General features: G+C 42.8%; 1 protein-coding gene across 1 annotated transcript in view; it reads right to left on the reverse strand.

Moving 5' to 3' along the window:
• Positions 1 to 15,132, reverse strand: part of LOC107121783 (putative gamma-glutamyltransferase YwrD) — a 40,439-nt gene extending 25,307 nt beyond the window's left edge. Inside the window, exons 1-4 of the mRNA XM_015424812.1 lie at positions 15,036 to 15,132; positions 14,004 to 14,157; positions 7,533 to 7,686; positions 6,756 to 6,962 (exon numbers count right to left, since the gene is read on the reverse strand). Of these exons, the coding sequence (XP_015280298.1) occupies positions 6,756 to 6,962; positions 7,533 to 7,686; positions 14,004 to 14,157; positions 15,036 to 15,132 (612 nt within the window). The remainder of the gene's footprint in view (positions 1 to 6,755; positions 6,963 to 7,532; positions 7,687 to 14,003; positions 14,158 to 15,035) is intronic.
• Between the last annotated feature and the right edge of the window lie 11,145 nt (positions 15,133 to 26,277).

Genomic DNA, 26,277 nt, shown 5'->3' on the forward strand with positions numbered 1-26,277 from the left:
GGTTCTGTAACCATGTGCACAATCATAATGTTGACACTGCTAGGCCTGGTTTCTTCATCAGGAATATGTTGGGGGATTTAATGTAGAATAGTAGAGCCCCGAATTTTATTATGTATATAACATTGCTTTATTGTTTTTATTCGGCATTGCCGCTTGTCAGCCGCCCTGAGCCGTTTGGGTAGGGCGGGATACAAATCCCAAATAAATAAAATGTTTCATTTTTTTCAGGATAGTTCTGAATTGTTATCCCAAATTGACAGACTTATTCAGACAAAAGCAAGGAATGCCCGGACATTATAAGCCACCTCTCCTTTCACATTATTGCCAGTCAGTCTGAGGCTGTTGGGTGGGTGTGGGTCCAGAAAATTAGAACTCCGTTTTATGATTCATAAGTAATAATACAGATGCAACCAAGATAATATTAGGCATGCTTAAGTGCCAACTGGATGAGAAGTTGGAAGGTCCATGTGTGGATCAATGTCCTCCTTCCCCACATATCATCAATTCATTCACTGTCCTCTACGTACCAGGTTACCACCTGGCACCAAATTGTTAAATATTAACAAGACGCTATTAGTCAGGAAAGGCTCGTCATTTATGCAATATGTAAACCACCCATGAGATATGCCTCACCGAAACTGGCTAATTAATAGAAAACAGAGAGTGAGTATAAATGGGCAATTTTCTCAGTGGAGGGTGGTAAGCAGTGGGGTACCGCAGGGATCAGTACTTGATCCACTGCTTTTTAACTTGTTCATTAATGATTTGGAGTTGGGAGTAAGCAGGGAAGTGGCTAAATTTGCAGATGATACGAAGTTGTCAGGGTGGTGAAAACCAGTGATGATTGTGAGGCACTCCAAAGGGATCTGTCAAGGATGGGCGAGTGGGCGTCAACATGGCAAATGGGGTTCAATGTGGCCAAGTGCAAGGTAATGCACATTGGAGCCAAAAATCCTAAATATAAATACATATTGATGGGGTCTGAACTGGCAGAGAGTTGTAGTAGATAACTCACTGAAAATGCCGAGACAGTGTGTGACTACAATAAAAAAAGCCAGTGCTATGCTGGGGATTATTAGGAAGGATATTGAAAACAGATCAGCCAATATCATAATGCCCCTATATAAATCAATGGTGCGACCTCATTTGGAATACTGTGTGCAGTTCTGGTCACCACACCTTAAAAAGGATATTATAGCTTTGGAAAAAGTGCAGAAAAGGGCAACTCAAATGATAAAAGGGTTGGAATACTTTCCCTATGAGGAAAGGTTAATGCGCTTAGGGCTCTTTAGCTTGGAGAAACGACGACTGAGGGGAGACATGATTGAGGTTTATAAGATTATGCATGGGATAGAGCAGGTAGAGAAAGAGGTACTTTTCTCCCTTTCACACAATACAAGAACTTGTGGGCACTCCATGAAATTGCTGAGTGGTCGGGTTAGAACGGATAAAAGGAAGTACTTCTTCACCCAAGGAGTGATTAACACATGGAATTCACTGCCACAGGAGGTGGTGAAGGCTACAGGCATGGGCGGCTTCAAAAGGGAATTAGATAAGCATATGGAGCAGAGGTCCATCAGTGGTTATTAGCCACAAGGTATAGATAGGGGCTCTGGGGCAAGTGATGCTCTGTCATCTTGGTGCTTGGGGGGGGTCAACAGTGGGAGGGTTTCTAATGTCCTGGCCCCACTGGTGGACCTCCTGATGGCACTGGTATTTCTGGCCACTGTGTGATACAGAGTGTTGGACTGGATGGGCCTTTGGCCTGATCCAACATTGGCGTCTCTTATGTTCTTATGAAATTCTGCAGCTCACAAAACATTTGAAGGAAATGCCATGCTTGGACACTTTCTCTTGCTGGTTGTTTTAATCTAAATCACGGTTTTCTAGAAATTTGGAAAAACCACATAATTACTAATACCTGAGCCAGAAAATGTACTCTTGTCTCCTTCACTTTTGAAAAATGCTCTCCATGGCTGCATCCATAGAGTATTGAATATTGTGTTACAGGAATCATTCCCAACTGGCTTGTCCACACAGGAAAATGCAGTTATGAACTGTCGCTGTAGCACAACAATCGAACAATATCACTCAATATGTGGATGCAACCTATAATTAGCACAGGCAAAAACTGGGTTCTCAAGAATCTGCTTTTCTCATACATAGACACACAGACACACACAGATACACACACACAAGTTCTTCCAACATTCCCAGATGAAAAAGAAACATCTGAAGTATTGGTTGGAAACAAAACTCTCCAGGGATTGTTTCCACCAAATTATCTGTTTCATCACATTCATACTCTATTTGTTCATGTATTACAGTGCAGTATTACAGTACATGTATTACAGTACAGTACACGGGGGTGGACCCTACCCTTATCCTACTACTCCACCAGGCAAAGTTTGAAGTTTTCTTCCAGTTTAAGGAGGCTTCCTCTCACCTAAGAATTTCAGAGGAACCACACAAGTCGGCTGAAGGATCCTTAGATTGAAGTGAGGCTCCCTTGAGGATGGCTGGATCTAACATATTACGTATATCCCTACACTGAGCTAAAAGCCATAGGACATGAAAAAACAATGTTATTGTTTCTGTATACTTCTCTATAAGGGAAAAAAATCTATCAGAAGAATGGTCATTGTCTACATCAGGCATGAGCTTCACAAACAACAGACTAGTCCATCAAATGCAAACAGTATTTCATGTCATCTTTCTGAGTTGTGTAGCATTCACAGCTGAACATGAACAGCTGTACTTGAGGCCAAGAAATATTAATCTTCTCTATACATACTTTAGACAAACTTCAGGAGCACTATGGCCAGGATCCAAGGAATTGTACAAATAGTTCTGTGCAACAAAGAAACCTTTGAACTTCCTGAAACACCAGCCCATCATGCCACATCACAAAGTCCTTTTGAAATCAAGAGGAAGATATTTGTGATTTGGAAGAGGAAACATGTAAAAAAAAAAACCTCTCATTGGACATACCAAAACGCTTGGGTGTGCTGATAGTAAGCCTCTGGATAGTAATCAACAGGGCCTGTACTCTTAAGGGATATACATCAGTAGCATTTGTTTTGATTAACTACACCAAGCAACATGCACCATGTGTCTGTGGCTGATAGACTCCGCTCCCTACAAGGCTCTGTAACTGCTGGACTTCTTTGCAACAAGATGTCATTCAAAAGATCATGACCTACAGCTTCTATCTGTGCAGTTTAAACTCATCTTAGCAAGATCTGTCCACTGCCCCTTAACATTCCCTTCTGAAGAATCTGACCTATAGCTGCTCAGTTCTTTGAGCCATCTGAGCACTTAAATCAAGAGGAGCCGTGGAGGTCATGTCACCTCTGCTGAGACAAGCGCATAATGACACTGCAGCATGTCAGCCAATAGCATCAAGTGAAGGAGGACACGTACAGTGGTCAAGAAGGAGATGGCAAGCATGTGGGAACCAGACATTCAACAACATTGGCAGCTCACGGGCTGTGACCACGTTAATCATATACAAAATAATATTTGCTTTAATACACAGCAAATGTGACCCACCACCCGGGGCCCAGGGGCAGGTTGTACATAAATGAAAGAATAAGGAGGGAAAACAGACAGGTTTTAAAGCACCAGTGGATGAAACTACATTAACATAAGTTGGGACAGTGGAATGGGGAGAAGACAAGTAATAACAACAACAACAAAAAGCGTCCTGTCCATCTATTCCGTCTTCCCTGTTCTATTTATTTATATCTGTGGCCGTAGAACTGGTTTTCAGCATTACAGTAGTTTCATAATAAGGCTAAGAGGCGGCATTTGTGACTCAGGATATTGAGGTTTATGATCAGCACAAACATTTTTTTACATTTGTTAAAGCAAAGCTTAGCCAGGAAACAAACTTAATTGAACCGAAACTAAATTTTATAAACATTATTTCCATAACTCTACAGGTTAAAACATTTATCTTTTGATAAATGCTGGCCTCCACCATCCTCTCAGACTGCAAGTCTCATACCAAGAGGTCCAGATGGGGCCAGTGAAAAGCAGCATGGGATCTAATTTCACATCCAGCAATGTGCCAACTGATCTGCTACTCAACAAATCAGCAAAAAAACTAGTTCCTAATTGACCTAATTGTCCCATATATGCTCAAGCAAAAACATTATGGGACCTAATAACATCAGATATTCCATTCTGACCTCATTTACTTGCTCATCCTCCAATGTGACATGTACTATCATGTGTCAACAATGCCCTTCCCTTCTGCTCTCCACATTGAACAAATCTGCCTTTATACAAAGGTTTCATTCACTACCTCCCATGGTTTAACTGGACCTTAGGATTTTTATTTTACTACAACTATGGCTCTCTTTTTAAAAGTTTGTGACCCACTACAGGGGCTAACTAGCTTAGCTTAACTAGTGAGTGGTGTCTGCATTTTTCCTCATTCAGTTTTAATTTTACAGAATTACATTTCATTCTGTACATTTCATGGTCAATTGACCCTGATGTTTGTTTTTTAAATCTACTACATAAAATGAATGCAAAGTGAGGATCCAATCACAGCAACTGAAAAACTAGACTCTTGTCCACAAAATCTTGTCCTAGACAAAGGATGTTGTTAGTCTTTAAGGTGTCACAAGACTCTTGCTTATTTTACCTAAGCAGCATGCCCTTCCAAATCTAAACAAGCAAAGGATGTGGTCCTGATGTATATCGTTGTAGAATCTCACTGTCCAAATGCTGCCCCCGAATGACCAGGCTTTGAGACAGAATATGCCACAAATTTGCATAGGATGAATCATATAACAAAACTAGATGTTCACTTTGCGGTACGTTTTCCTGAACTGCACACAGTCCTAAAGGTAAAATTCATAATGGTACGTCACTATGAAGAGTGAACACCATCTTATCCTTGAGGGGCTTTTGCACAAATCTGAAGATCATTAGAATGCTCAAAGCAAAAATGTATCTTTAACTTGGCTGCCAGCTTTCTTAAATATGGAGCAACTACAAACTGATAGCATGACTTCCTAGGAATATTTGATGAACAAAGGGAAGCCTCTTAGCCAGCCCTGGCAAATCTACCTCCAAAATGTCAAGCGACTCAACCATGTCAATTAAGAAGGAAATATTTTAAAATAATCCCATCCAGCCTTTCCTCCAAGGCTCAGGGTAGTATTCATGGATCCCCCACCTTGACTTTATCTTCAAAACAATCTTGTGAGTTAGGTTAGATTGCGAGAGTGACTGATCTAAAGTCACCTGGTGGTGTTCTAACCCTGGATTCCGCATTCCCACAAATGTACTACCCATTTGCAAGGAGTACAGTAATGGCAGACCCAGAACATCCATCATGCTTGGGTCCAGCTCTAGATGAGAGAAACCCTAAAGAAGAAGAAGAGATTGGATTTATACCCCGCCCTTCACTACCCAAAGGGGTCTCAGAGCGGCTTACAAACTCCTTTTCCCTTCCCCTCCCCACAACAGACACCCTGTGAGGTAGGTGGGGCTGAGAGAGCTCTTGAAAGAAACTGCTCTTTTTCAAGAACAGCTCTGATCAGAACCACGGCTTGCCCAAGGTCATCCAGCCAGGTGCGAGTGGAGGAGTGGGGAATCAAACCCGGTTCTCCCAGATTAGAGTCAGCGCACTTAACCACTACACCAAACTGGCTAAACCCATCAGCCAATTGCAGTCAGCCAGGCCAGAAGGAGAAAATGCAGGAGAGAGGCTAAACAGATATGCAAAAGACATCCGGCTGTCCTCAAACAAGGCAGGGCCTTCTCGTCCCTGGCGGAACTCTCTGCTGAATAGCATTTGTGCCCTGCGGGGCCTAATACAATTCCACAGGGCTTGCAGGGCAGAGATGTCCTCCCAGGCTTTCCATTGAGGACAGCGACAGGGACCATCCCATCTGGCACTCCCTTCCCCCCTTCCTCCACAGTCCTGCTTCTCTCCTGCGAGACAGTGACGCAATTTGGAACTGTGAAGTTTCAGCGCCATCTAAGAATGTTTTAGCTGTTCTTATTTATTGTTGGAATTGTTTTGTCAATGGATGCTTTCACTGTTGTTCACTGCCTTGAGCAATGTGTACTCAGAGAATGATGGTTTATAGATAGGGTTGCTAGGTCCCTTTGAGACACTGGCGGAGGGATGGGGGGGTATGCTGTGGGAGCCAAAAGCGTTGCCCTCGATGTGCCGACATCACCAGAAGTGACACTGCACAAGCCAGAAGTTATGCAGGTGTGTTGGGGGTGACACTCTGTTTTTTAGGCAAAATTCTATGGTAAAATTGTCCTCAAACCATAGAGTTTTGCCCCAAAACCAGAGCATCATACCCCCCCCATGTCACCAATGTACCCACGTCACTTCTGGGTGATGTAGGCATGTCGCTCCGGGTTGCTGTTGGGGGCAGGAATTTCCTCCCCCTGGTCAGCTGGCTGGCAGCAGGCAAGAGCCTGCAAAACTGAGTAGTCCCCCGCCCCCACCTGAGGACTGGCAACTCTATTAATAAATCTAAATTATAAATAAATTTTAAAAAATATTTTAAACCATATTTTAATGGATTTATTTATATTATATCATTTTTCTCAGATGCTTTGGGAGCCAGTTTTTGGCTGAATGGGATACAAATACGACCACAATTAATCTTCTATTCATGGATACAACCAGTCACTGAAGAGGTTATCAGGACTTCTGCAGCTGACCCTTTGTTAACCCCGAGCTTCCAGAGATACTTGCTTAAGGCAGATCTCCTTACCTTAAAGGTGTCTGCCAAAAATGGATTGTGAAAAATTTGACCATGCTCAGGTGCCTGGCCACCAATCAGTAGGTCCTTCCCATGTGGGTTTCCAGCTGCCTGAAGAACATGAGCATCCCGCTTCCAGTGGTAGGAAGTGATCTCTGACACCGGGAAGCCTTTTTCCGCCAGTTCTATAGCTGGCTGCAGTATCTGCCCCATGGAAAGCTGAATAAATAAATCATCAGGAAAGACTGTGAGATCATTTTCAGTGCAGTTGCATCTTAAAAAACAAATAAACCTGTGTCCCATTGTATTTGCAATCAAGAGTTGTTCCAACAACAGCCTATGAGACGTAATTCATACAAGTCTAATTCAAAACAGTCCCAACCTCTCTAGAAGGTTTAGCTGCATAAACATTTTCAGTATGCTAACATTAAAAAGTTGACTTATTTTTGCCTTTCCTACAGGAAGTTTCCTAAGGAAGAAAAGGCTTGGGAAGTATTTCTTGCCTGTCACATTATGCTCAATCTAATATGCAGGTAGAGCTTCTAACTACTTATTTCTTCTGCAGTTTGGGGTTTTGAGGAGCTGCAATCCTGAAAAAAGCACCAACATTTCCCTTCCTACTTATGCTCAAACCTACAGAGTTCAAAGTATTAGTAAGGCAAAGTAAAACATTCCAAAGAAATAACATGGTCTAGTTAGGCTTTAGAACATCACACATGATGTCTTCTCCTGAAGATGCAGCCCCAAACATACTGTACTTTTAAACAAACATGCTCATTATGGGCTCACATTTTTGCTTCCAAACAACTCAACAGCATCACACCAGCCAGCCACTGCACCAGGTACTGTGACATTATATGCATGGAGAGTAGGTGGAGGATTTGCTTCATCAAAACCATGTTCTTTTAGCAGCCCAAGAGTCAGAGACTGTGGAGACCGCCCACTGAAATGAAAACAAGACATACACATGGAAAAGGACAATAGGCATACAAACTGATACCAGGGAGCCACAGCCAGGGGAGGGGTCCAAGTAAAAGGACAGTTCTCACAGAGGAGGGGAATAAGCTGTAGGGGGCCCCAGGGATTTGCATTAAAACTAGTGCTTCTTAGGGCCAGAACACATACTATGTTTGACAATTGTTTGGATACGGATGCCTGACCCAACATAGTCAAACTTTAGAGTGGGGACATTCTACATAAAAACCATTTAAAACCATTTAAAAAATCTCTGTCACCTTGCTTGAAAAGTAAAGTGAATGCCTCTACAGGAGGAAAGAATAAAGGTAAACAACCCTTATCGCACAGCAGCTGACAGAAACTGCTCAGTGATAAAGCCTGAAAGCACCTTCCATTCCTTCTTCAAATCAGTGGGTTGGAAATACTCCAGTAGTGTTGCCAATGTGTAACACATGACCCTAAAATGGCTTATTGTTATAGATTATTTAAGATTGCTCTATACAAATTTGGGGGCTGTTTAGGCCATGGTTGCTTTTATCAGGGAAGGGCAACGATATCTTCCTGGAGGATATGCAGCAAAGGCTGCAGGCGGCTCTAGGCCGCCTGGTGGGCACAGGCTTGGCCCTGGCAGTGGAAAAAGGGAGAATGGATCCAGTGAGCACCATACGGCACCTTTCCTGTCAGGATCAAGAAGTCCATTAGGCTCAGCCTTCAGGTTTTACGGCCCAGGACTAGGAATGAGGACTGCCTTGGGGCCAACCTAGCTAGGCTCCTTTCCTCTAAGTTTTGTGCCTTGTGGGGGGAGCTCCAGGGTCGTACCCTGTTTGTCAGGCTGGCCGGGGGCAAGCCAAAAGGAATGGCCTGGACCTGGGGCAAAGGCAGCTCACACAACATATGGCAAGAAGGTGGCCTGGGGTGACACCTGACCTTGGCCTGTTTCCACACTCGGAGTTTGTCCTTGCCACAAAATGTAAATAGTGAATAAAGTGGCCCAAGTTAAAACTCAATCTGTTGCATCTCTCTTTCTTTTGATTGGGGGGGGGGGCAATGCAATCCAAGCACATTAACAAGCCTTCTGCATTCAAAGGAGTGCATTGTCGAAGGTCCTGCCCACATCAGCACCATTTTCCTTCCATCAGTACCTTGAGGCCATTTTCCCCAGTATACAACTGGAGGGCTTTGTAATGGCTTTATTGAAAAAATTAGTAATTGCCATTTCTATAAAGGGCATGAGGCTGTAGTTATAATGGCATGGAGAGTGCTTGTATAAAGGGAACCAGTCTGTATTTTATTCCACTGTTTACTGTATGTATTATCTTGCTCTTACTGCATTGTTTTCTACTTTTGTAAATCCTTTTTTTTTAATTGTTTCTAATTTTTATGATCCTAGTCCTATTGCATGGTTGATTGGATACTTTATGCTATTTAAGTGCATTGTCTCACACAATGTAATCCACCTTGAGTCCTACTTAGAGAGATAGGCTGTAACTAACTAAATAAATAAAATTATAAATACCTGTTGCCATGATCTACTGGTTCCTCTGAATTCTCAGCTTCCATTTTTTAAAAAGTAAGTCTTGAACAAAAATGAATAGAGAACTGCTTCTTTTTAAAAAATGGGTATGTTTTTATTATATTTTTTTAACTTTAATAAAAATCGTTTTAAAAAATGGGAATTCAGAGGAACTATTAGATTGTGTCAATAGATCATTATGAAATTATTGTGTTATAACACTATAGAAATAAGTGCTGTTTTTTTACTTGTGACACAGAGGACCAACGTAACTCTTTATAAAATAAAAGCTCACAAATGACGAAGATGATGAAAGAGACTCGATGCACACTTGAGAAGCTGGATTAATACTAACACGGACTGACTAATTCTTTAATTCATTGGTTTAAACGAAAAGTTATAAGATTTAATACTAACTGAATACTAACTGTTAAGGATCTTCCCTCTTGGGTTTTTAGTTATAGTGTGGGTTTAATTTACTGTCCTTTTATCCTGGGGTACTTTTTTCCCTCCCCCTTTCTTTTTCTGTTAGTTTGTAGGTGTAACAAAAATAAATAAAGCTACCCTGCTTTCAGGGGATTAAAAGAAAAGAAAAGAAATAAGTGCTTTAAAAAAAAACACACACTCAAAAAGCCCTCCAGCAAGGGGAAATGGTAGGGGGAAAGAATGGCTGATGGAGGAAAATGCTCATAAAACTCTGATTGGAAGCTGTGTTCTCAATGCAAATGCTTCTGCACTGAAGAAGTTATGACAGGGAAATGGAGAATCTTTAGCATGTGCCTTTATCTTAGGTCAGCAACTGAATGTCCTGGAAGGTTGTAATGTTACCCCACTAGTTTTTGAATGTTGTAGTTTCTAATGCAGACTTATGTCCATTTATTCTTTGTTGTAGGAACTGGCCTGTTTGTCCAATGTAGGGGGTGGAAGGGGATTGCTGACGCATGATGGCATACATCACATTAGAGGATGAACAGAAGTATAAACCTAAGATTGTATGGCTGATGTTGCCGGGTGCAGTGATGGAGTTGCTAGGATCTATAGGAGAGCAACGTTGACATCTTGGTTTGTTGCAGGGTACCAGAGTCCATTTTACTGTTACGTAGTTTATCATTGCAGGTGAGGAGTTGTTTTAGGTTAGCAGGCTGTCTGTAAGCAAGAAAAGGTCAGTCCCCCCCCCCAGTGCCTATGTGAGGGAAGTGTCACTATCCAGCATGGGTTGTAGGTCATTAATAATACATTGAACTGGCTTGAGTTGTGAGATGTATGTAACCACCAGTGCTGTTCTGTTGTCATTTTCTTTTGGCTTGGCTTGTAGAAATTTATTTATTTGTTTGTTTGTTTGATTGATTGATTTGTACCCCACCCTCCCCACCAAGGCAGGCTCAGGACAGCTTACATAAAAGTTTAAAACTGTCCCTGGGTATCATCCTGGCCTTTCCAATCACCTTTCTTAACATATCAGGGAGATATTGTAATTGCAAAAAACGCCTGCTGTAGATCCTTCAAGTGAGTATCTCTTGTCTGAGGGGTTGGAGCAGATGTGACTATAGTGTAGGGTATGTCTATAGACAATGGATGGTTTGATGTGGTTGGGGTGGTAGCTAGAGGTATGTAGATATGTTTGTCGATCTGTCCGTTTCTGGTATAATGTGGTACTTATGTGTCCCTTATGCATCTGTACTGTAGTGTCCAGGAAGTTTATTACATGTATAGAGTAATTCATAGTTAGATTGATGGTGGGGTGGAAGTTGCTGAAAGCCTGGTAAAATCTTTTGAGGGCCTCTTGGCCATGAATCCAGACAATGTTATCAATGCATCTCAAGTAAAGGAGAGGTGCCAGTGGGCTGGAGTTCACAAAACACTGTTCTAGATCCACCATGAAAATGTTGACCTACTGTGGGGAGCCATGCAGGTGCCCTTGGCTGTGTCACGGATCTGAAGGTATAAATTCTCACCAAACCTGAAGTCGTTCTGGGTGAGAACAAGCATGCAGGGTTCAGTGGAAAGATCCAATGCTTAGGTGTCACTTACTGTCTTGCTACAATGGAAACATTGCAATAGACAGCATTATTTTCACATCACAGACAACAACGGTGCCACAACTATTTAGGATCAAGTAATCTACAGGTACCAATTTCTTTTTACTAGCTGCCCTTAAGACAACATGCAGAGATTCAGCTAAGGTTTTTTCCCTGCTGTACAGATGCAGTGATAGAGAGAGGGAAACCACACCTATTGAATACACACCTTACCTTTTGGTTATTCAAAGCACAGGAGCCTTGTAAGACAAAGGTGGCAACTTGAGTACACCACCACAGGTCCCTAAAGGACTACAGATCATCTCTAGCAACCACTCTATTTAGCTTCACTGGCAGCTGTCATGTTGCTTTTTAGAACAAGCAGTACTTTTGCTTCAAGCACTGCCCTATATTTTTCCATCAAGCTCCCCACTGTTTTTTTATTAATTCGGCCTGTTTTGCTCCTTTTTAATGGCTCCAGTATGCTTTTACAACAAACTATGGCAATGAATAATGAAAAATAGTTTCCTAAGGAAACGATGCTTTCATTATATTTTCATCAAGGTGCTTGGCACAGTGTGTACTCCATAACCCCTGGAAACAACTAAAAACATTATGTTTAAAGTGATTTCCTGTTTCTTTGTAAAAGGTGCAGGACAAAAAGCAGGCTTATGACTAGTCTAGCAGCATGCTCTGCTCTTGGCTTCCTGAAACAGAAACAGGAACATAAAAGCACATGGAACTGATACTATCCTTTAATAGTGCCTTCCTCTTAACATTCAGTATTGACCTGTTGTGGAAGGACAGCTATTCCTCTGCAATAATGAAAATTTGAAGAGAATTCAAAATGTAGGAAAATCAGAACAGAAAGGAAAAGAGGTGCAATGCTGGGCAATGACCTCCTGATTAATATAAAGGCCTTCCAAATGAATCAAGAACTGTAGACTTTCCACCCATCAGGATGTTCATTCAAATGTTTATCAAGATCAGCTTGAAAATAAACTACAGTGATGTGCACACAAGCCTGAAGGCACTCACACAAAAACTGAACCAGTGTCATTCATCCTTAGTTGAACATGCTTGTGTTAAATGCAACAAGCTTGAACAGTACAACTAAATCCACTTTCCTGCATACATGAAATTCTGCTGAGAAACCCAATCCAAATAATCTGTTTCCCCTCCCACAACAATTAGGGTTGCCAAACCCCCTGGTTTGCCAGGGGTCCCCCATTTTGGGAGGGTTCTACCCGCCGCCGGCCAGATGGCCAGCAGGGAAAGCCCCACCCCCAACACCCACAGCCACCCCTCTCTCTCCCTTTAAGTGTGTGGAACCCATGTTTCCTCCCAAGCCTGTGTTTCCTCCCAAGCCTGATCTCCGCTTGAGATCAGGCTCACAGGGAAATGCCAGCTTTGTGCTCTTAAAAGGGAAACGCGACTGCTCTTAAAGGGAAAACGCCGGCTCCTTTAAGTGCAGGGAACTGCCGTTTCTGGAGATCCAGTGCGCGGGTGGGTGGGGGGTGGCGGATGTCCCCAACATGATGTCATCATGTCGGGGATGCCCCGTCCCCTCCAGGCACGCCCTGGGGGGTGGAAGATGGACTTGGCAACCCTAACAACAATGCATCTATTTATTTTCATGCCATAATGTTAGTGGCAATAATCTGACCTTTTCTTACTCACATGGCAATAACAACTCTCCATCTATATTGCCAGCATGGTGTAGTGCAGGGGGTACCACTGGGCACCATGGCCCCCACAGACACCCTTCCTGGTGCCTACCAAGTGTTTTCAGAAGGCACATGAGGCCAGATGGAGCTTTCGTTCAGTGATCCTGCTTGAAATGTTGAACAGTTACTATTACATTTATGCTTAACCTCACTCCCTGACATTTTGTGTTTTGATCCACCTCCTATAGCAGCCATTTTGTAGTTGTCTCCACCTCCTATGGCAGCCATTTTGTGATTGCACCTATCATCCTGTGTCAGAATTCCAAATGTGCTCACAGGCTTAAAATGTTTGGGGACTCCTGGGGTAGTGGTTAGAGAGTTTAACTAGGAGCTGAAAGACCCAGGTTCATATTGAGATATATGTCTAGATGGTTGAGGTAGCAAGCAGTTACTGGATCTATGTGTAAGTCTTAGCTGTCATGCTAAGTGGTTAAGGCAATTACAGCCATGTGTTAAACTACCAGGTGTTACTCTTCTAGCATTGTTAGAGTAGGTAATTGATTTATCCTGTTAGTGATTGGCTGGGGTTAATATATAAGGTATCAGCTTGATAAGCGGGGGGGGGGGGCTTAGTTCTATCCAACTAAGGTATGTTATGATGTAAGACTGTATATCTCTGTGTAAATATTCATCATTATCTCTAAGTAAACTTTATGCACCTTTATCACCAGTTGGTCTAGCTTCTTCTTTACTGCACCCAATAGTTCAGATCCTCACTCTGTCATGGAAGCTCACTGGGTTACCTTGGGCTAGTCACTCTCTCTCATCCTAATCTATTAAATTGTTGCTAGGATAACATGGATCAAAGAACAATGTTGTAAGGCACTTTGGGTAACAATTGGGAAGAAAAGCAGGGTATAAATATGTCATATAAATACATGAGCCATTGTATTGTGAGCACAACTGCTTGTGAAAAAGTAGAACATAACTCCTTAACATATAAGACAATTTACTGCTGAATATGCAATTCAACTATAGCTTTATTAGACTAAGAAAACACCTCTCTGCTCCAGTACATGAAAAATACTCCTTCTTTGAAGCTTACCTTCCATTGAGCCCACACACCTGTTTGGTTTTTGCATCATAATAGAGGCAGAAGCAGTCTCCACCTACACCAGTACTGCATGGCTCAGTAACGTTTAAGGCAGCTGCTACAGCTACAGCAGCATCTACGGCATTTCCTCCACTCTTTAAAATATCTGCAATAGGGAAGATCATTAACATTCTGGTGGTAGTGGGGGGAGTCTAAAATCATGTAACTACTTGTCATACAGAATAGCAGGCATCAGTTTAGTAAGTCTTTGCATCACAGAATTCTTGAAGTTAAAAGATTAGGAGAAGCTGATTTTTCAAATTAATTAAGTGACCAGAAAGTGGCATTTCAAGTTATTCAGATACTGGAAGTGTAAATGGCACATCTTCTCTATACCAAATATAATGTTGAGAAGTGATCTTGCAGGGGATAGATGAGCAACATCCGGAGTGGAAGTGTCGACTGTATCTCCCCCATTTGCAAGTCCGTTTTTAAATTTGATAGGCCACCTGGACTAGAAAAAGACAATTAACTTCCTGTTCCTCCACGTAGCCTAAAAGTGCTTAAATAAACAATCATGTGAAGATTCTGCAGTCCAAAGATGAGCATGAAGTCATTTGAATTTCATAGCATATTTTTACTCTGTTTCAAAGCTCTGCCTTCTCATCCCAGCTAGGCATAGTCTGATGCTACTCAAAGAAGGCTTAAAATGGATAACAACCTTATTTTGTATATATAAACAAACCCTGAGAAACTTACTTTTAAGAAAATATACATTTTTTTTCCTTCTAAAAAGTAGGCTTCATTTTAATAGGAGGAAAGACTTCACCACACATACACAAAGATACACAGCTAAATAGTTCTAAGACTATTCCTATTTCCTATATACACAGTGTCTTTTGGTGAATTAAAAAAGTGCCAGTACTCTTATATAAGGTTGCACTGACTGTAGTGAGAAGAAAGTGATGAATACACAGGGAAAGACACCCCCATCCCAAGGAAATCACCAGCTCCCATGCAAAGGACCAATTCAAAGCAAATTACCAAGGCCAGCATTTGTTGCAAGGGACTGGCTGGATGCAACACAACCACTCATGCAAACTACAGGAGATCTTCGAGAGCAGAACTTCAGCTGAGACATCATTTGGGTAACCTATGAATTCTGTAAAGAAATACAAATTACGAGCAGTTTTTAATCCAGCAGTCATTAAATGCAAATGGCACTCCACAAAATGCCACAAGGTTTTGCAAAACACAAGATGCAGGTCTCTACTTCAATATTTCTTTTATTTTTACTGAACTTTGAGTTATATCCAATATGAGCTAATGAATATCATCCCCGCTTCAATATGCTGATGTTATTTACATTGTGTTTTGAATATAAAATCTATTAACTGTAACATTCTCAATTACCAGAGTATTTCTGCACATGTAGGGTTATCTGTCCCCAGGATTGTTAAACTTTGGCCAGCCCACAGTGTATCTGGAATGACAGGAAGGGCTTCCCCTTCTGCCTTCTGCTCTCTTCTCAGCATAAGACACAGCAACTCACGCAAGAGAGTGAGAGAGTGAGATTGCCAAAATACCCAGAGAGGAGAGCAAATTGGTCACGGAGAAAGCACCACACCACAGGGACTAGGTTGCTCTTTTCCCAGGCGACCGCTGTGGTTTTACTTGTGGCCAGTTTTCTCTATTCCCTACAGCAGTCTGAGTGCTGGGATGAGAGTGCACATGCTACAGAGAAGGGAGCTTGTTATAAAGATGACATTAAACCCTGGCATGAAGCCTGAAACTCACAATTTACTGGTCCTCCAATCCCTGCAGAGGTAGCTATTTCAAGATGTGAATTATTTGCCAGCCACAAGTCTTAGAGTGAAATCGCATTGACATTGGGGATCAGTGCCCAGAAGAGCCAGTGGTGGCATATCAAAGAGCCACACGTGGCTCCCAAACCACTGAGTATCATTGGGCTAGGATCACAAAAACTAGAAACAATGCACAAACTGTATCAGACATATGTCATAGAAGTGGAACTAAAAGGACATATGCTGTATCCTGGTCCAAAGCACAATTCTGGTGCCAGCTGCTCCAAAGTGCAGTGCCCCTAGGACAATCACACAAGCAGACACTGGGGGCAGGCTGCACCCCAAAATAATCTTTGGACCACCCCAAAGGACCCAACCCCACACTCTGGAGACCGTGCCCTGCAAGGTGACATACAGTGATGCCCGGTCCAAACACCGGTTCTGATGCCACGAGGTTCTGTTCGCAGGGCTTCCCCGAGGCCTGCATTTCAAAGGAGATTTGAATAAGGAAGTGCCCCCTGCACCCAAAATAAGCTTTGTACCCCCACACTTCATACACCCCCATCTTCAGCGGACCCTCCCCTTCGAGGGGACACATTCTGTGTGCTGTGTATTTGAGGGGAGGGAAGTTTTTGCTGCAGGAACTACTAGAAAAGTTCCAGATATAGATATTCTTTAGGTCTGCCTCCACTTCACCAGCAGGACTTATCCTGATCTTTCAGTTACAGAGACGTTTAGACTCTTGCAGCAAGAAATAAACATGACTAATGTGGCACCTTACAAACTAGCAAAAAAAAAGTTCCAGTGTAAACCTTTCTGGACCAGGTCCTGTAGTAACCACTCAGTACATAATAGTCCTTTAGCAGGTTTATTGGTAAAGTATGGCTTCTGGTCAGGTGAACATATTTGCCAGAACTGGTGGGTAAAAGCATTGGGATAGATTGTAGGGTATGGGGTCTACCCCTCATGTACATGTCACAAGCACCCACTAAGGCAACCACAGGTCATGAAAGAATATACTACCTAACTAGTGATATATCTTAGTGTGTCTCCCAAGGCCACGGCTCCAGCTGGGGCCTGTGAACTTTACGGCTGCTTAGGAACGATACAGGAGGCGCCTTAACTATAACTCCTTTCACACATTCACACACTCCCCACCCCTCAGGAATGTCAGGGAGGACTGGCTGCTTAAGGACTACACAAAAGCAATTAGCCAAGCGGGTATACAAAAGCGGGAGTTGGCAACAGCGATGGAGGGAAGCTATACACAGTCAATACACATGGGCACAAGAAAGATCCATTCAACAGTCCGATTCTGACACTGGACTTGATATGAAGACATTTTAAGAACTACACAAGCCAAAATTTAAAAACAGCTTTTCCAAAGCACAAAGATGTAGAAAAAAAGCCCCATGGTTTGTTTTTTCTCTATCACGTAACAATGGGGTGGGGATGACAGGTACACCTGACAGGGGTCATTTTGTAGAAAAAGAGGTGCAGGAGCTCATTAGCACAACTTATTAGCATAACTTATTTGCATATGCCACACCCCCTGACAGCACCGGAAATGTGTCAGAAGGCAACACCCACTGCTCAGTCTCCACTGGACTGTTTTGGATTCCTAGCTATTGTGGGGGGGGGATGTGCAGATCTGCCCTCACAGAGGAGGGAGAGCTTGTACCTGAATAAAACTTGGTCTTAAAGGTGCCACTGGACTGTTTTGGATTGCTAGCTATGGGGGGGGGAAACGTGCAGATCTGCCCTCACAGAGGAGGGAGAGTTTGTACATGAGGGTGGGCCGGGGGTGGCTCTGCAACTTACCTGGCTGCTTCTTGCTCTGACTGAGGGCTGCTGGGAGCAGGGGGTGGGGCTTGTTGCATGTGCCTGTCCCCTGGGCTCCTTACTGCCGGAGCTCTGCTCCTGTGCGCTCCCACAGGAAATGACCCCTGCACCTGCAAAACGTAATGTGAGAAATGGATCATCTTCAACGCAGGAAGAAAATGGTGGGGAGAACAGCTTTTCCTTATGACTCTTACAATAGATTTTATTTGGAATAGTGATTGTAATGTAATGCAATGAATAGTAGTAGGTAACGTAACTTAGAATGCCAGATTGGAATGTATTTATCTGGTCTGGTGACAGAGGAGACATAACACTGCACAACCAATCACCCCACCTCAAAGAAAAGGATACTGTTACGGTTACCTCCAGCAAGATATGCCATTGGTGTACTATGTGCTGGTCAATGACCGTGAATTAAACTAATTATACTGTTACCTCCATGCTTGAGAGGAGATGGATGGAGCATAACAACAGGGTCTCAGTTAATTACTCTCAGCAAACCACAATTAAGAAGGATCCATTTACACATCTGTCTCCTATTTTGACATATTTATTTGCTTCACTATGTTTTCCCCAAAATTTAATCCTAACAAATGGTGACCATGGTGGGTAGCCCTGTTGGTGTGAAGCAATAGAACAAAGTTAGTGGCCAATGGCACCTTTAAGACCAACAAAGTTTTAGTCAAGGTGTGAGCTTTTGTGTGCATGCACACTTTGTCAGACGATGACCAAGCATGCATGCACACAAAAGCTCACACTTTGAATAAAACTTTGTTGGTCTTAAAGGTGCCATTGGACTCTTTGTTCAAATGGAGACCATATTCCTCATTGGTCCTTGCATCTGCCCCAGAGAGAATGCCCTGCCCCTTTGAAATCTTGAGGCAGCCTGAGTCACCTGTTCAATGTAGATCTAGACTGTCCACCAGGAAGGCACAGAAGTTGAGCGCCATCCTAAATGGAATACTAACCTGTTTAATGGTTTTATCTGGATGTTAGCACCTTTTAATTTTCTAATTGTTAATTGTTACTTGGTTTTATGACTTTTATTACTTATCCTTATCTCTGTTGTTTTATCTTCTTGTTAGCCCCCTGAGCCAGCCATGGCTGGGAGGGTGGGGTATAAATATAATAAATAAATAAATTACAACTGGGTTTTTATTGGGTGAACTGGCAAAATCCAGCCGGAAAGTGCGCTGAAAGTGGATTAAAAGTGGATTATTTAGTGTGTGTGTGATAGCGAGTTGGTCTTAAAGGTGCCACTGACTCGAATTTTGTTCAACAGATTTTACTGCTATTCTTGCTAGATCAAGCATTACAATTCTCGGGTTTCACTGCCTGCATTTCCTTTTTGCGGAATCTTCGGGCATTCCCTACTCACACCTGCCTTCCCTTTTGGAGCGGTTTCCCCCGCAGTGAAGACGGAAACGGGACAGAAACATTTCACTGCGCGTGCGCACGGAAGGGCGGAGGTGGGTCATGTTAAGTTCAAGCGAATTGCTGCTGTCCGGACTGCTCTCGTAGTCTCTCCTACCCGGGAGCAAAGGGAGGCGGCGCCCGGCTGTAGCCGGCCTAAGGGACGAGCTCGTAAGACGTGCGCCGGGAGTTCTGTGTGCAGTTCTGGGAACACGGAACTCGCAGCGCCCGTCTGGGTTGGCACGTAGTGCCAAGTGCTCCATCTCCTGCCGCTACTCCCTTGGGCGCGTTAGCAACCTCGCCAGTCTTAGTTTAAATGCTTCTTGACAGGCATGTTAAAAATGAGGGGGGATGAGAGAGAAAAAGGAAGGCTGACGTGTGCCGCGACAAAAACCGTGCGCCCTCCCCGCCGGGCTCAGCCTACCTTTCGGGCGGCGACGCCTCTTTTGCCGCGGCGGCAGCCGGCACCGAGCAGCGGCTCTCCTTCCTCAGGGAAATCTGAAGGAGGAGACCGCGGGGAGCAGAGTTCGGTTGTTCTCATGTGATTCACGGTATCAAAAATCGGATCTTGACAATCAGGCCGTCAGTGGTTCTTTTGATCCACCGGCCTGTTCATTAGCGGTTGCACAAATTGGCTTAAACTTGCAGCGGAAGAAGCTATTTCATTTTTTCATAAGGGCAAGGACCGTGAGGAGGGAACACACCTTACAGAGGGCACAGGAGGTGTGTGTTCACCCTGCCCCCACATCTACCTGCTCTTGTAGCCTTAGGGATGCCAGGCTCCAGGTGAGACCTGGGCATCCCCCAGAATTACAGCTCATGGCTGGACTTCAGAGATCAGTTCCCCTGGAGAAAATGGATGATTTGGAGGGTGGGCTCTGTGGCATTGAACCCCGCTGAATTCCCTGTCCTCCCCAAGCTCTACCCCCAAACCTCCAGGAGCTTCCCAACCTGGATCTGGCACCTTATACAAGTTGGAGTTGTGCTACCCCCAAATGTATGCAGGGGAGTTCCATGCTTGGAATGTTATTGCTTAGGCTTATGGGGGTCTGATTCAGACGGGACTGTGGCACTGGGGGAGAAGGGACTTAAGATTCCCCCCCCCGCCGCCCATTTTCCTTATCTGACCCTGTGGGAGGCCTTATTTGGCCCAGTGGAGAAACTTGTATGTACTGAGAACAAGGTGTACATTTCCCCAGTGGGGTAGATAGCAGTTCCCTGGAGACATTTCAGGTTGGGGAAACGGGATGGAGAAAACGCTTAAGCTTTCTTTCCCTGAATACTGTGGTCCTGAGCTGAATGGGCATTGCCTGGTATCTGCAGGACCATCTTCACCCATATGTTCCTTCCCCGGGAATTAAGATCATAGAGAGAGGCCCTCTTGTCACCGTCCCATCAATCAAAGAAGCTCATTTGGTGGGTAGATGGGAGAGGGACTTTTCAGTGGCAGCCCCCACAGTTATGGAACAAGTTATTTGGGGAAGTGCACCTGGCACCTCATTTTCAATCTTTAAAAGGCAAATTAATGATGGTTATATTTAGGACTGCATTTGATTGAAGCAGTCCTAAACTGTGATTATAATTTTTTTAATCTGATCTATTTTATGTATTATATTAATATTATAATGCTGCCTTGAGCTGTGTAAGGAAGAAAGCAAGCTAATAAAAATTAATTAATTTCCTAGCTCAGAACTCCCAGAAGTCCTCTGGTCAGCAGTCCACTTCTGCATTTTGTGAGCTTTGTGACTTGTGACTTGTGACTTGTGAATCAGGTTTCATGTGGGCACAGCATATATCTGCATGCATGATTGAGGTTTATAAGATTATGCATGGGAAAGAGCAGGTAGAGAAAGAGGTACTTTTCTCCTTCTCTCACAATACAAGAACTCGTGGGCACTCCATGAAATTGCTGAGCGGTCGGGTTAGAACGGATAAAAGAAAGTACTTCTTCACCCAAAGAGTGATTAACACTTGGAATTCACTGCCACAGGAAGTGATGGCGGCTACAAGCATGGACGGCTTCAAAAGGGAATTAGATAAGCATATGGAGCAGAGGTCCATCAGTGGCTATTAGCCACAAGGTATAGATAGGGACTCTGGGGCAAGTGATGCTCTGTCATCTTGGTGCTTGGAGGGGGTCAACAGTGGGAGGGCTTCTAATGTCCTGGCCCCACTGGTGGACCTCCTGATGGCACTGGTATTTCTGGCCACTGTGTGATACAGAGTGTTGGACTGGATGGGCCTTTGGCCTGATCCAACATTGGCATCTCTTATGTTCTTATGTTCTTATTACATTTTTAAGGCCACAATCCTGTGTCTTGGGAAAACATACATGAATCTGATAATGTAGCACTATGGTTTCCTGGTATTTTCCTAACTTTTTTTTTCTGAATGTGTTTGTGCTAATGGTGATGTTATCTGATTATCTTTGGGAAGCATTAGATTAGAATTGCATGATACATCTGGCAGTTTTTCTTCATCATCAGGTACTGCAGGATTGGATCCAGCAATGTATGGGAGGACAGCCAAATATATTCAGTGCAGTTCTGCTTGTGCAAGTAGTAGTACAACAGCTGCAGCAACACATAATACTTTAATATGTTTTTAATGGAATAACAGTGTGACTACGTAACAATGGAATGTATAACAGAATAGCTTGTGTGGTTTAATCTAATTTTGCTTTACAACTGTATATGAAGAAATGCCATGTACTGTGCCTGGGGCACATGGGAATAAAAACGCTTCACTTAGCACAATCAGAGTGCAAGGAGCATTTTTAGCACTTCTGCTTGTGCGAGGAAGCACATGCTGACTGTTGTGCATATGGAAATGTTCCATGGAATCCAGTTTATTGTCTCTATATTGAAATGATTCCCATGTTGTTTTTGTTCATCTGCTTCCCTAGTTGGTATATTGCCTGAGCAAGACTGCTGAGAAGCTTGCCTGTTCTGGAAAAGAAAACTGGAAAATTGGTTGTTTTGCTTTAGATTCTTTTAGTCTCCTTTGTTCAACGTCCTTAGGTTTCTGGGTGCTTAGTTTGGATTTATAGCCAGACCTGGCACTATGGCTGAAGGGTGTGGGTATTTGAAGCCGAATACGATGGCCGTCTCACCAGCTAGGCTTGCCAGCCTTTGGCAGTTCCTGGGAGACTCATGCAAACAGTGTTCTGCAACGCAGCAATGTCATTTCTGGCTGTGTAACCAGCTGTGTTACTGAATGCTCTAGCATTCAGGAAAATGCTAGAACAGGGGTGTCGAACTCACTTGTTATGAAGGCCGGATCTGACATAAATGAGACCTTGTTGGGCCGGGCCATGTGCATCATAAAATGTAATGCCAGGTAGCAGAGATATAAACTTTATAAACGACACAAACACAAAGGTGGTTTTTTTTACTTAAAATAAAAACATGCTTAAAACATTAGCACTTTTGCAATATTTTGTTTATTTAACAGTGTCTGATAACTGATACCACTTTCTCTGAATTATTGCATCAAAATGTCTGTGCTGGTGCAATCTTGACTCTGCTGTTCAGGTGTGTGTATCTGTAAGCTCCAAACCTACGATGATGCAGAAGACAGCCAGTTCCACTACGGGCCTGATAGAAGCCCTCTGGGGGCCTAATCTGGTCCCCAGGCCACATATTTGACACCCCTATACTAGAGTATCTGTCAACACAGTGACGTTGCTTCCATTTACACAACTGGAAATTATGTCATGGTATTGCTGGGTGTCTCTCCCTCCTTCCCAGTTTTCTCCGACTGGTTCATTGAGTGCCAGCAGGGAACAGGTGCTTTGGCGAGGGTACGCCTGTTGAAAGTGGGTAAATGGCACACTTACTACCAGCTATTTTTTGTCCCTCCTGCCTGTGTACAAAGAACCTTGAGACTGGTTGTTCCACAGGAAGTGGTTTGGGGAGCAGAAATTAGTAGGATTCTTTTTAAAAGACTGGCAAAATTGCCTCTCAGGAACTTGAGCTAAGACAGGAAGATGTCCATGCTGTTGATCAGGGTGATGACTCCATTGCCCCTTAACTTCCAACCAGACTACTGGTCTGCCAGAGGCTATCCAGAAGAGGAGGAGGAAAGATCAGACGGTATGATTAGCACTAAAATCAAGAGTCTAGTAAATACAGCACAGAGCAAACCCAAAGTACTGATGTTACATCTGCTCTTGGGTCATTTTCAGTGTTCATTGGAAGGGAAAGGATGTGATTTTTCAAACACTGCAACATACTAGTGCAGTGACCCCCTCCATTCCTGGAGATTTGGGGGTGGAGCCTTGGGAGGATGAGGTTTGAGCTTGGAAGTGACCTCAGCAGGGTATAGTACCATAAACCTCTCCCTTCAAAGCAGTTATTTTCTCCGGGGGATCTGATCTCTGTCATCTGGAGATCAGTTGTAATTCCAGGATATCTCCAGTCCTCACCTGGAGGTTGGCAACATTAGTTCCCCTGGAGGAAATGACTGTATTGGAGGGTGGAGTCTATGGCATTATATCTGTCTGAAGTCTCTCCGTGCCTCAATCCCCACCATCCCGGAGGTGGGCGGAGCCAACGGTGCATGGCGCACGTCTGAAGCTTGAGCTCCCGTCCCTGTTTCCCTAACTTCTACTTTAAATCAAGACTCAAAGTCTCCATGCCGAAGAAAAACCTTAAAAACGCTGTTGGAACATCAGCTCGTAACCGGAGAGGTGAAACGGAATCGGTACGTACATTTTTCACGACTATAGCTCCTGAAGAGCTCTTTCTACCGTCCCCTCCGAGTTCTACTAAAATGGCGCCTGAGGCACCATCAACTGATTCGGCCGATTCCTTATCCCGAAAAGACTTAGCAGTTTTAAAAGACGATATTATAGACTCTATGACTACTGTGGTCTCTAAGTTACTTCAACCCCTACAAAACTCCATACAAGATATGGCAAAAGAGCTCTCTGAGGTCTCCAAATCCGCGGAAACCGCGACGGAAATGGCGCTAGCTATGCAGGACGAAGTGCGATCCTTGCAAGCAGCAGATACTTCTATGCAAAATAGAATAACATCGTTGGAAAATAAATGGAGGCAATATAATTTAAAATTTCGGGGGTTTGAGGAGGGCTCTGAAGAATCTCAAGACCTAGCCCAATTCATGGCTATATGGCTTGCGAAAATTTTGCAACTAGAAAATGGCGTCGCCCCAGCAATTGCGAAAGCACAACGTCTTGGTCCCCTGGCGCTGGCTCGGAAAGGCAAGCCCAGGGATATCTTGGTGCAGTTTATTTACTTAAGATCGAGAGACAAGGTTCTTAAAATTGCACGGCAAAACGGCTCGCTAACCTATGGAGAAAAAAAAGTTATTGTGCTGCTGGATCTAGCTCCAGAAATTTTAGCCAAGCGACGTTCACTTAAAAAAATCACCACTAAACTACATGAAGCGAAAATCCGATTTCGTTGGTCCCCAACATCGGACATATTGATTTACAAAAACGGCATGTTACACCAGGCTTCAGACTGTGCATCTGGAATAACGCTGTTAGCCACGGTAGGAATTAAGCTGACAACTGCAGAGGAGGAAGACCTTTTGAAAGAATGACTAATTACTAAACCTCTGGTAGTTAATATGGTTGTGTAAGCGAGCTTCAATGCTCTACATGGAGAACCCCTAATAAGGGGAAGACTTGCCTACAATATATTTCATAAAAACAGTATTGGTTTGTCTTTTTAAGGCCGAGAAGTTTGATGAAGCCACCTTAACTATTGCAAAAGTTAAAGTGAGGACACCTTTGGGAACAGACCTGAGTAATTTACTTTTTGGATCTTATATTATCAAGACTAGTGTGGAGTTGAGTTTTTATACCTCACTGGCAATGAAGCAATTGCTTGGTGTATTTAGTAAGAAACAACTAATTCCTTTATTTGAGAACTGCAGCATGATACTTCTATGTAACATATCAAACACTTACGTTTTTATATGACCCTAAGTAAAATGGTATTCTTATCTATATTAATATGGCTGTTTTTCGATAATGGATCTTTACTTATCTGAGGTAATGAAGCAATTGCCGGGTAAACGAAACAAGGAAGCTGTTGTTAATTTATTTATTCATGATTTGCAATAAGTCTGTTGTATTGTAGCAAAAACTTTTTAGATTGATAACTTTCTTATATGTTTCCATATTGATATCAATTGATTACAGAGGTCTTTTCCATGCAATGAAGCAAATGTATAACAAGAGTAGTAAGATTGCAAAAAGCACCTTATTTAAGACCTGCAACGTGTTAATTGCATTAGTAGTGGAAATATCTGATGTTAAAGAACTATTATATGATTTTACAAAATTTTGTTGGAAATGGAACAATTGGTTGACATGCCCAGTAAGAAGCTATTAGTTATTCCAGCCGAAAATTGCAATATGCTTTTTCTATGTAACATACCAAATACTTATATTTTTATATAAACTTAAGACAAATGGTACTTTCATTTATAGCAGCAAGGCAAATTTTTGTTGGTGGATTTTTATATGCTTATGACAATGAAGCAATTGCTGCGTAAGCATCATAAGAAACCTGCTGGTACTTTATTTATTTATGATTTAAAATAAGTACCCTGTATCTCAGTAATAATCCCATAAATGGGAAGCCTTAACATATGCTTTTATACTGATTCCAATTATTTACTGGGTTCCTATTTGTGCAATGAAACAATTGCCCAAAATGAGTATTTAGGCTGAAATATTTAATATACTTAAGATTTGCAATGAGGTAATTGCAACAATATTGAAGGTATGTAGTGTTAAAAATTTCTTCTAGGTTTTTATAATGCAACAGCTGTTCAGTGAATTAACATTGTTTTGTATAAGGTCAAAATGTACATTTCTTGGAAGATATATTGCAGTGTAGTATTTGTTAACAGCTTAATATAAAGACTAATGGTGCCCTATTATGGAGACTGTGGAATACTACAAATTCTGTCTTTTATTATAAATACATATAGGGAAAGGGAGTGAGCTGGACTATTTATTAATTTTTTCATTCTATCCAGCCCCCCAAGTTGGTTTAAGTGTCCATAACAGGAGTACTTTATTATAGCACTCCTTCTAGCTGACCTTGCGAGCTCAGCTAGATAGACACTACCTCCCAGATAGGGAGGTTTGTTTTTGTTTTTGTAGTTGTTAGATTACTTAAGTTTGATGCAACATTTTAAACTCGCATCGTGGAATGCTAGAGGACTAAATGATAAGATTAAAGTGA

The sequence above is a fragment of the Gekko japonicus genome, unplaced genomic scaffold (assembly GCF_001447785.1).
Source record: "Gekko japonicus isolate JY-2015 unplaced genomic scaffold, Gekko_japonicus_V1.1 scaffold618, whole genome shotgun sequence".
Lineage (NCBI taxonomy): Eukaryota > Metazoa > Chordata > Lepidosauria > Squamata > Gekkonidae > Gekko > Gekko japonicus.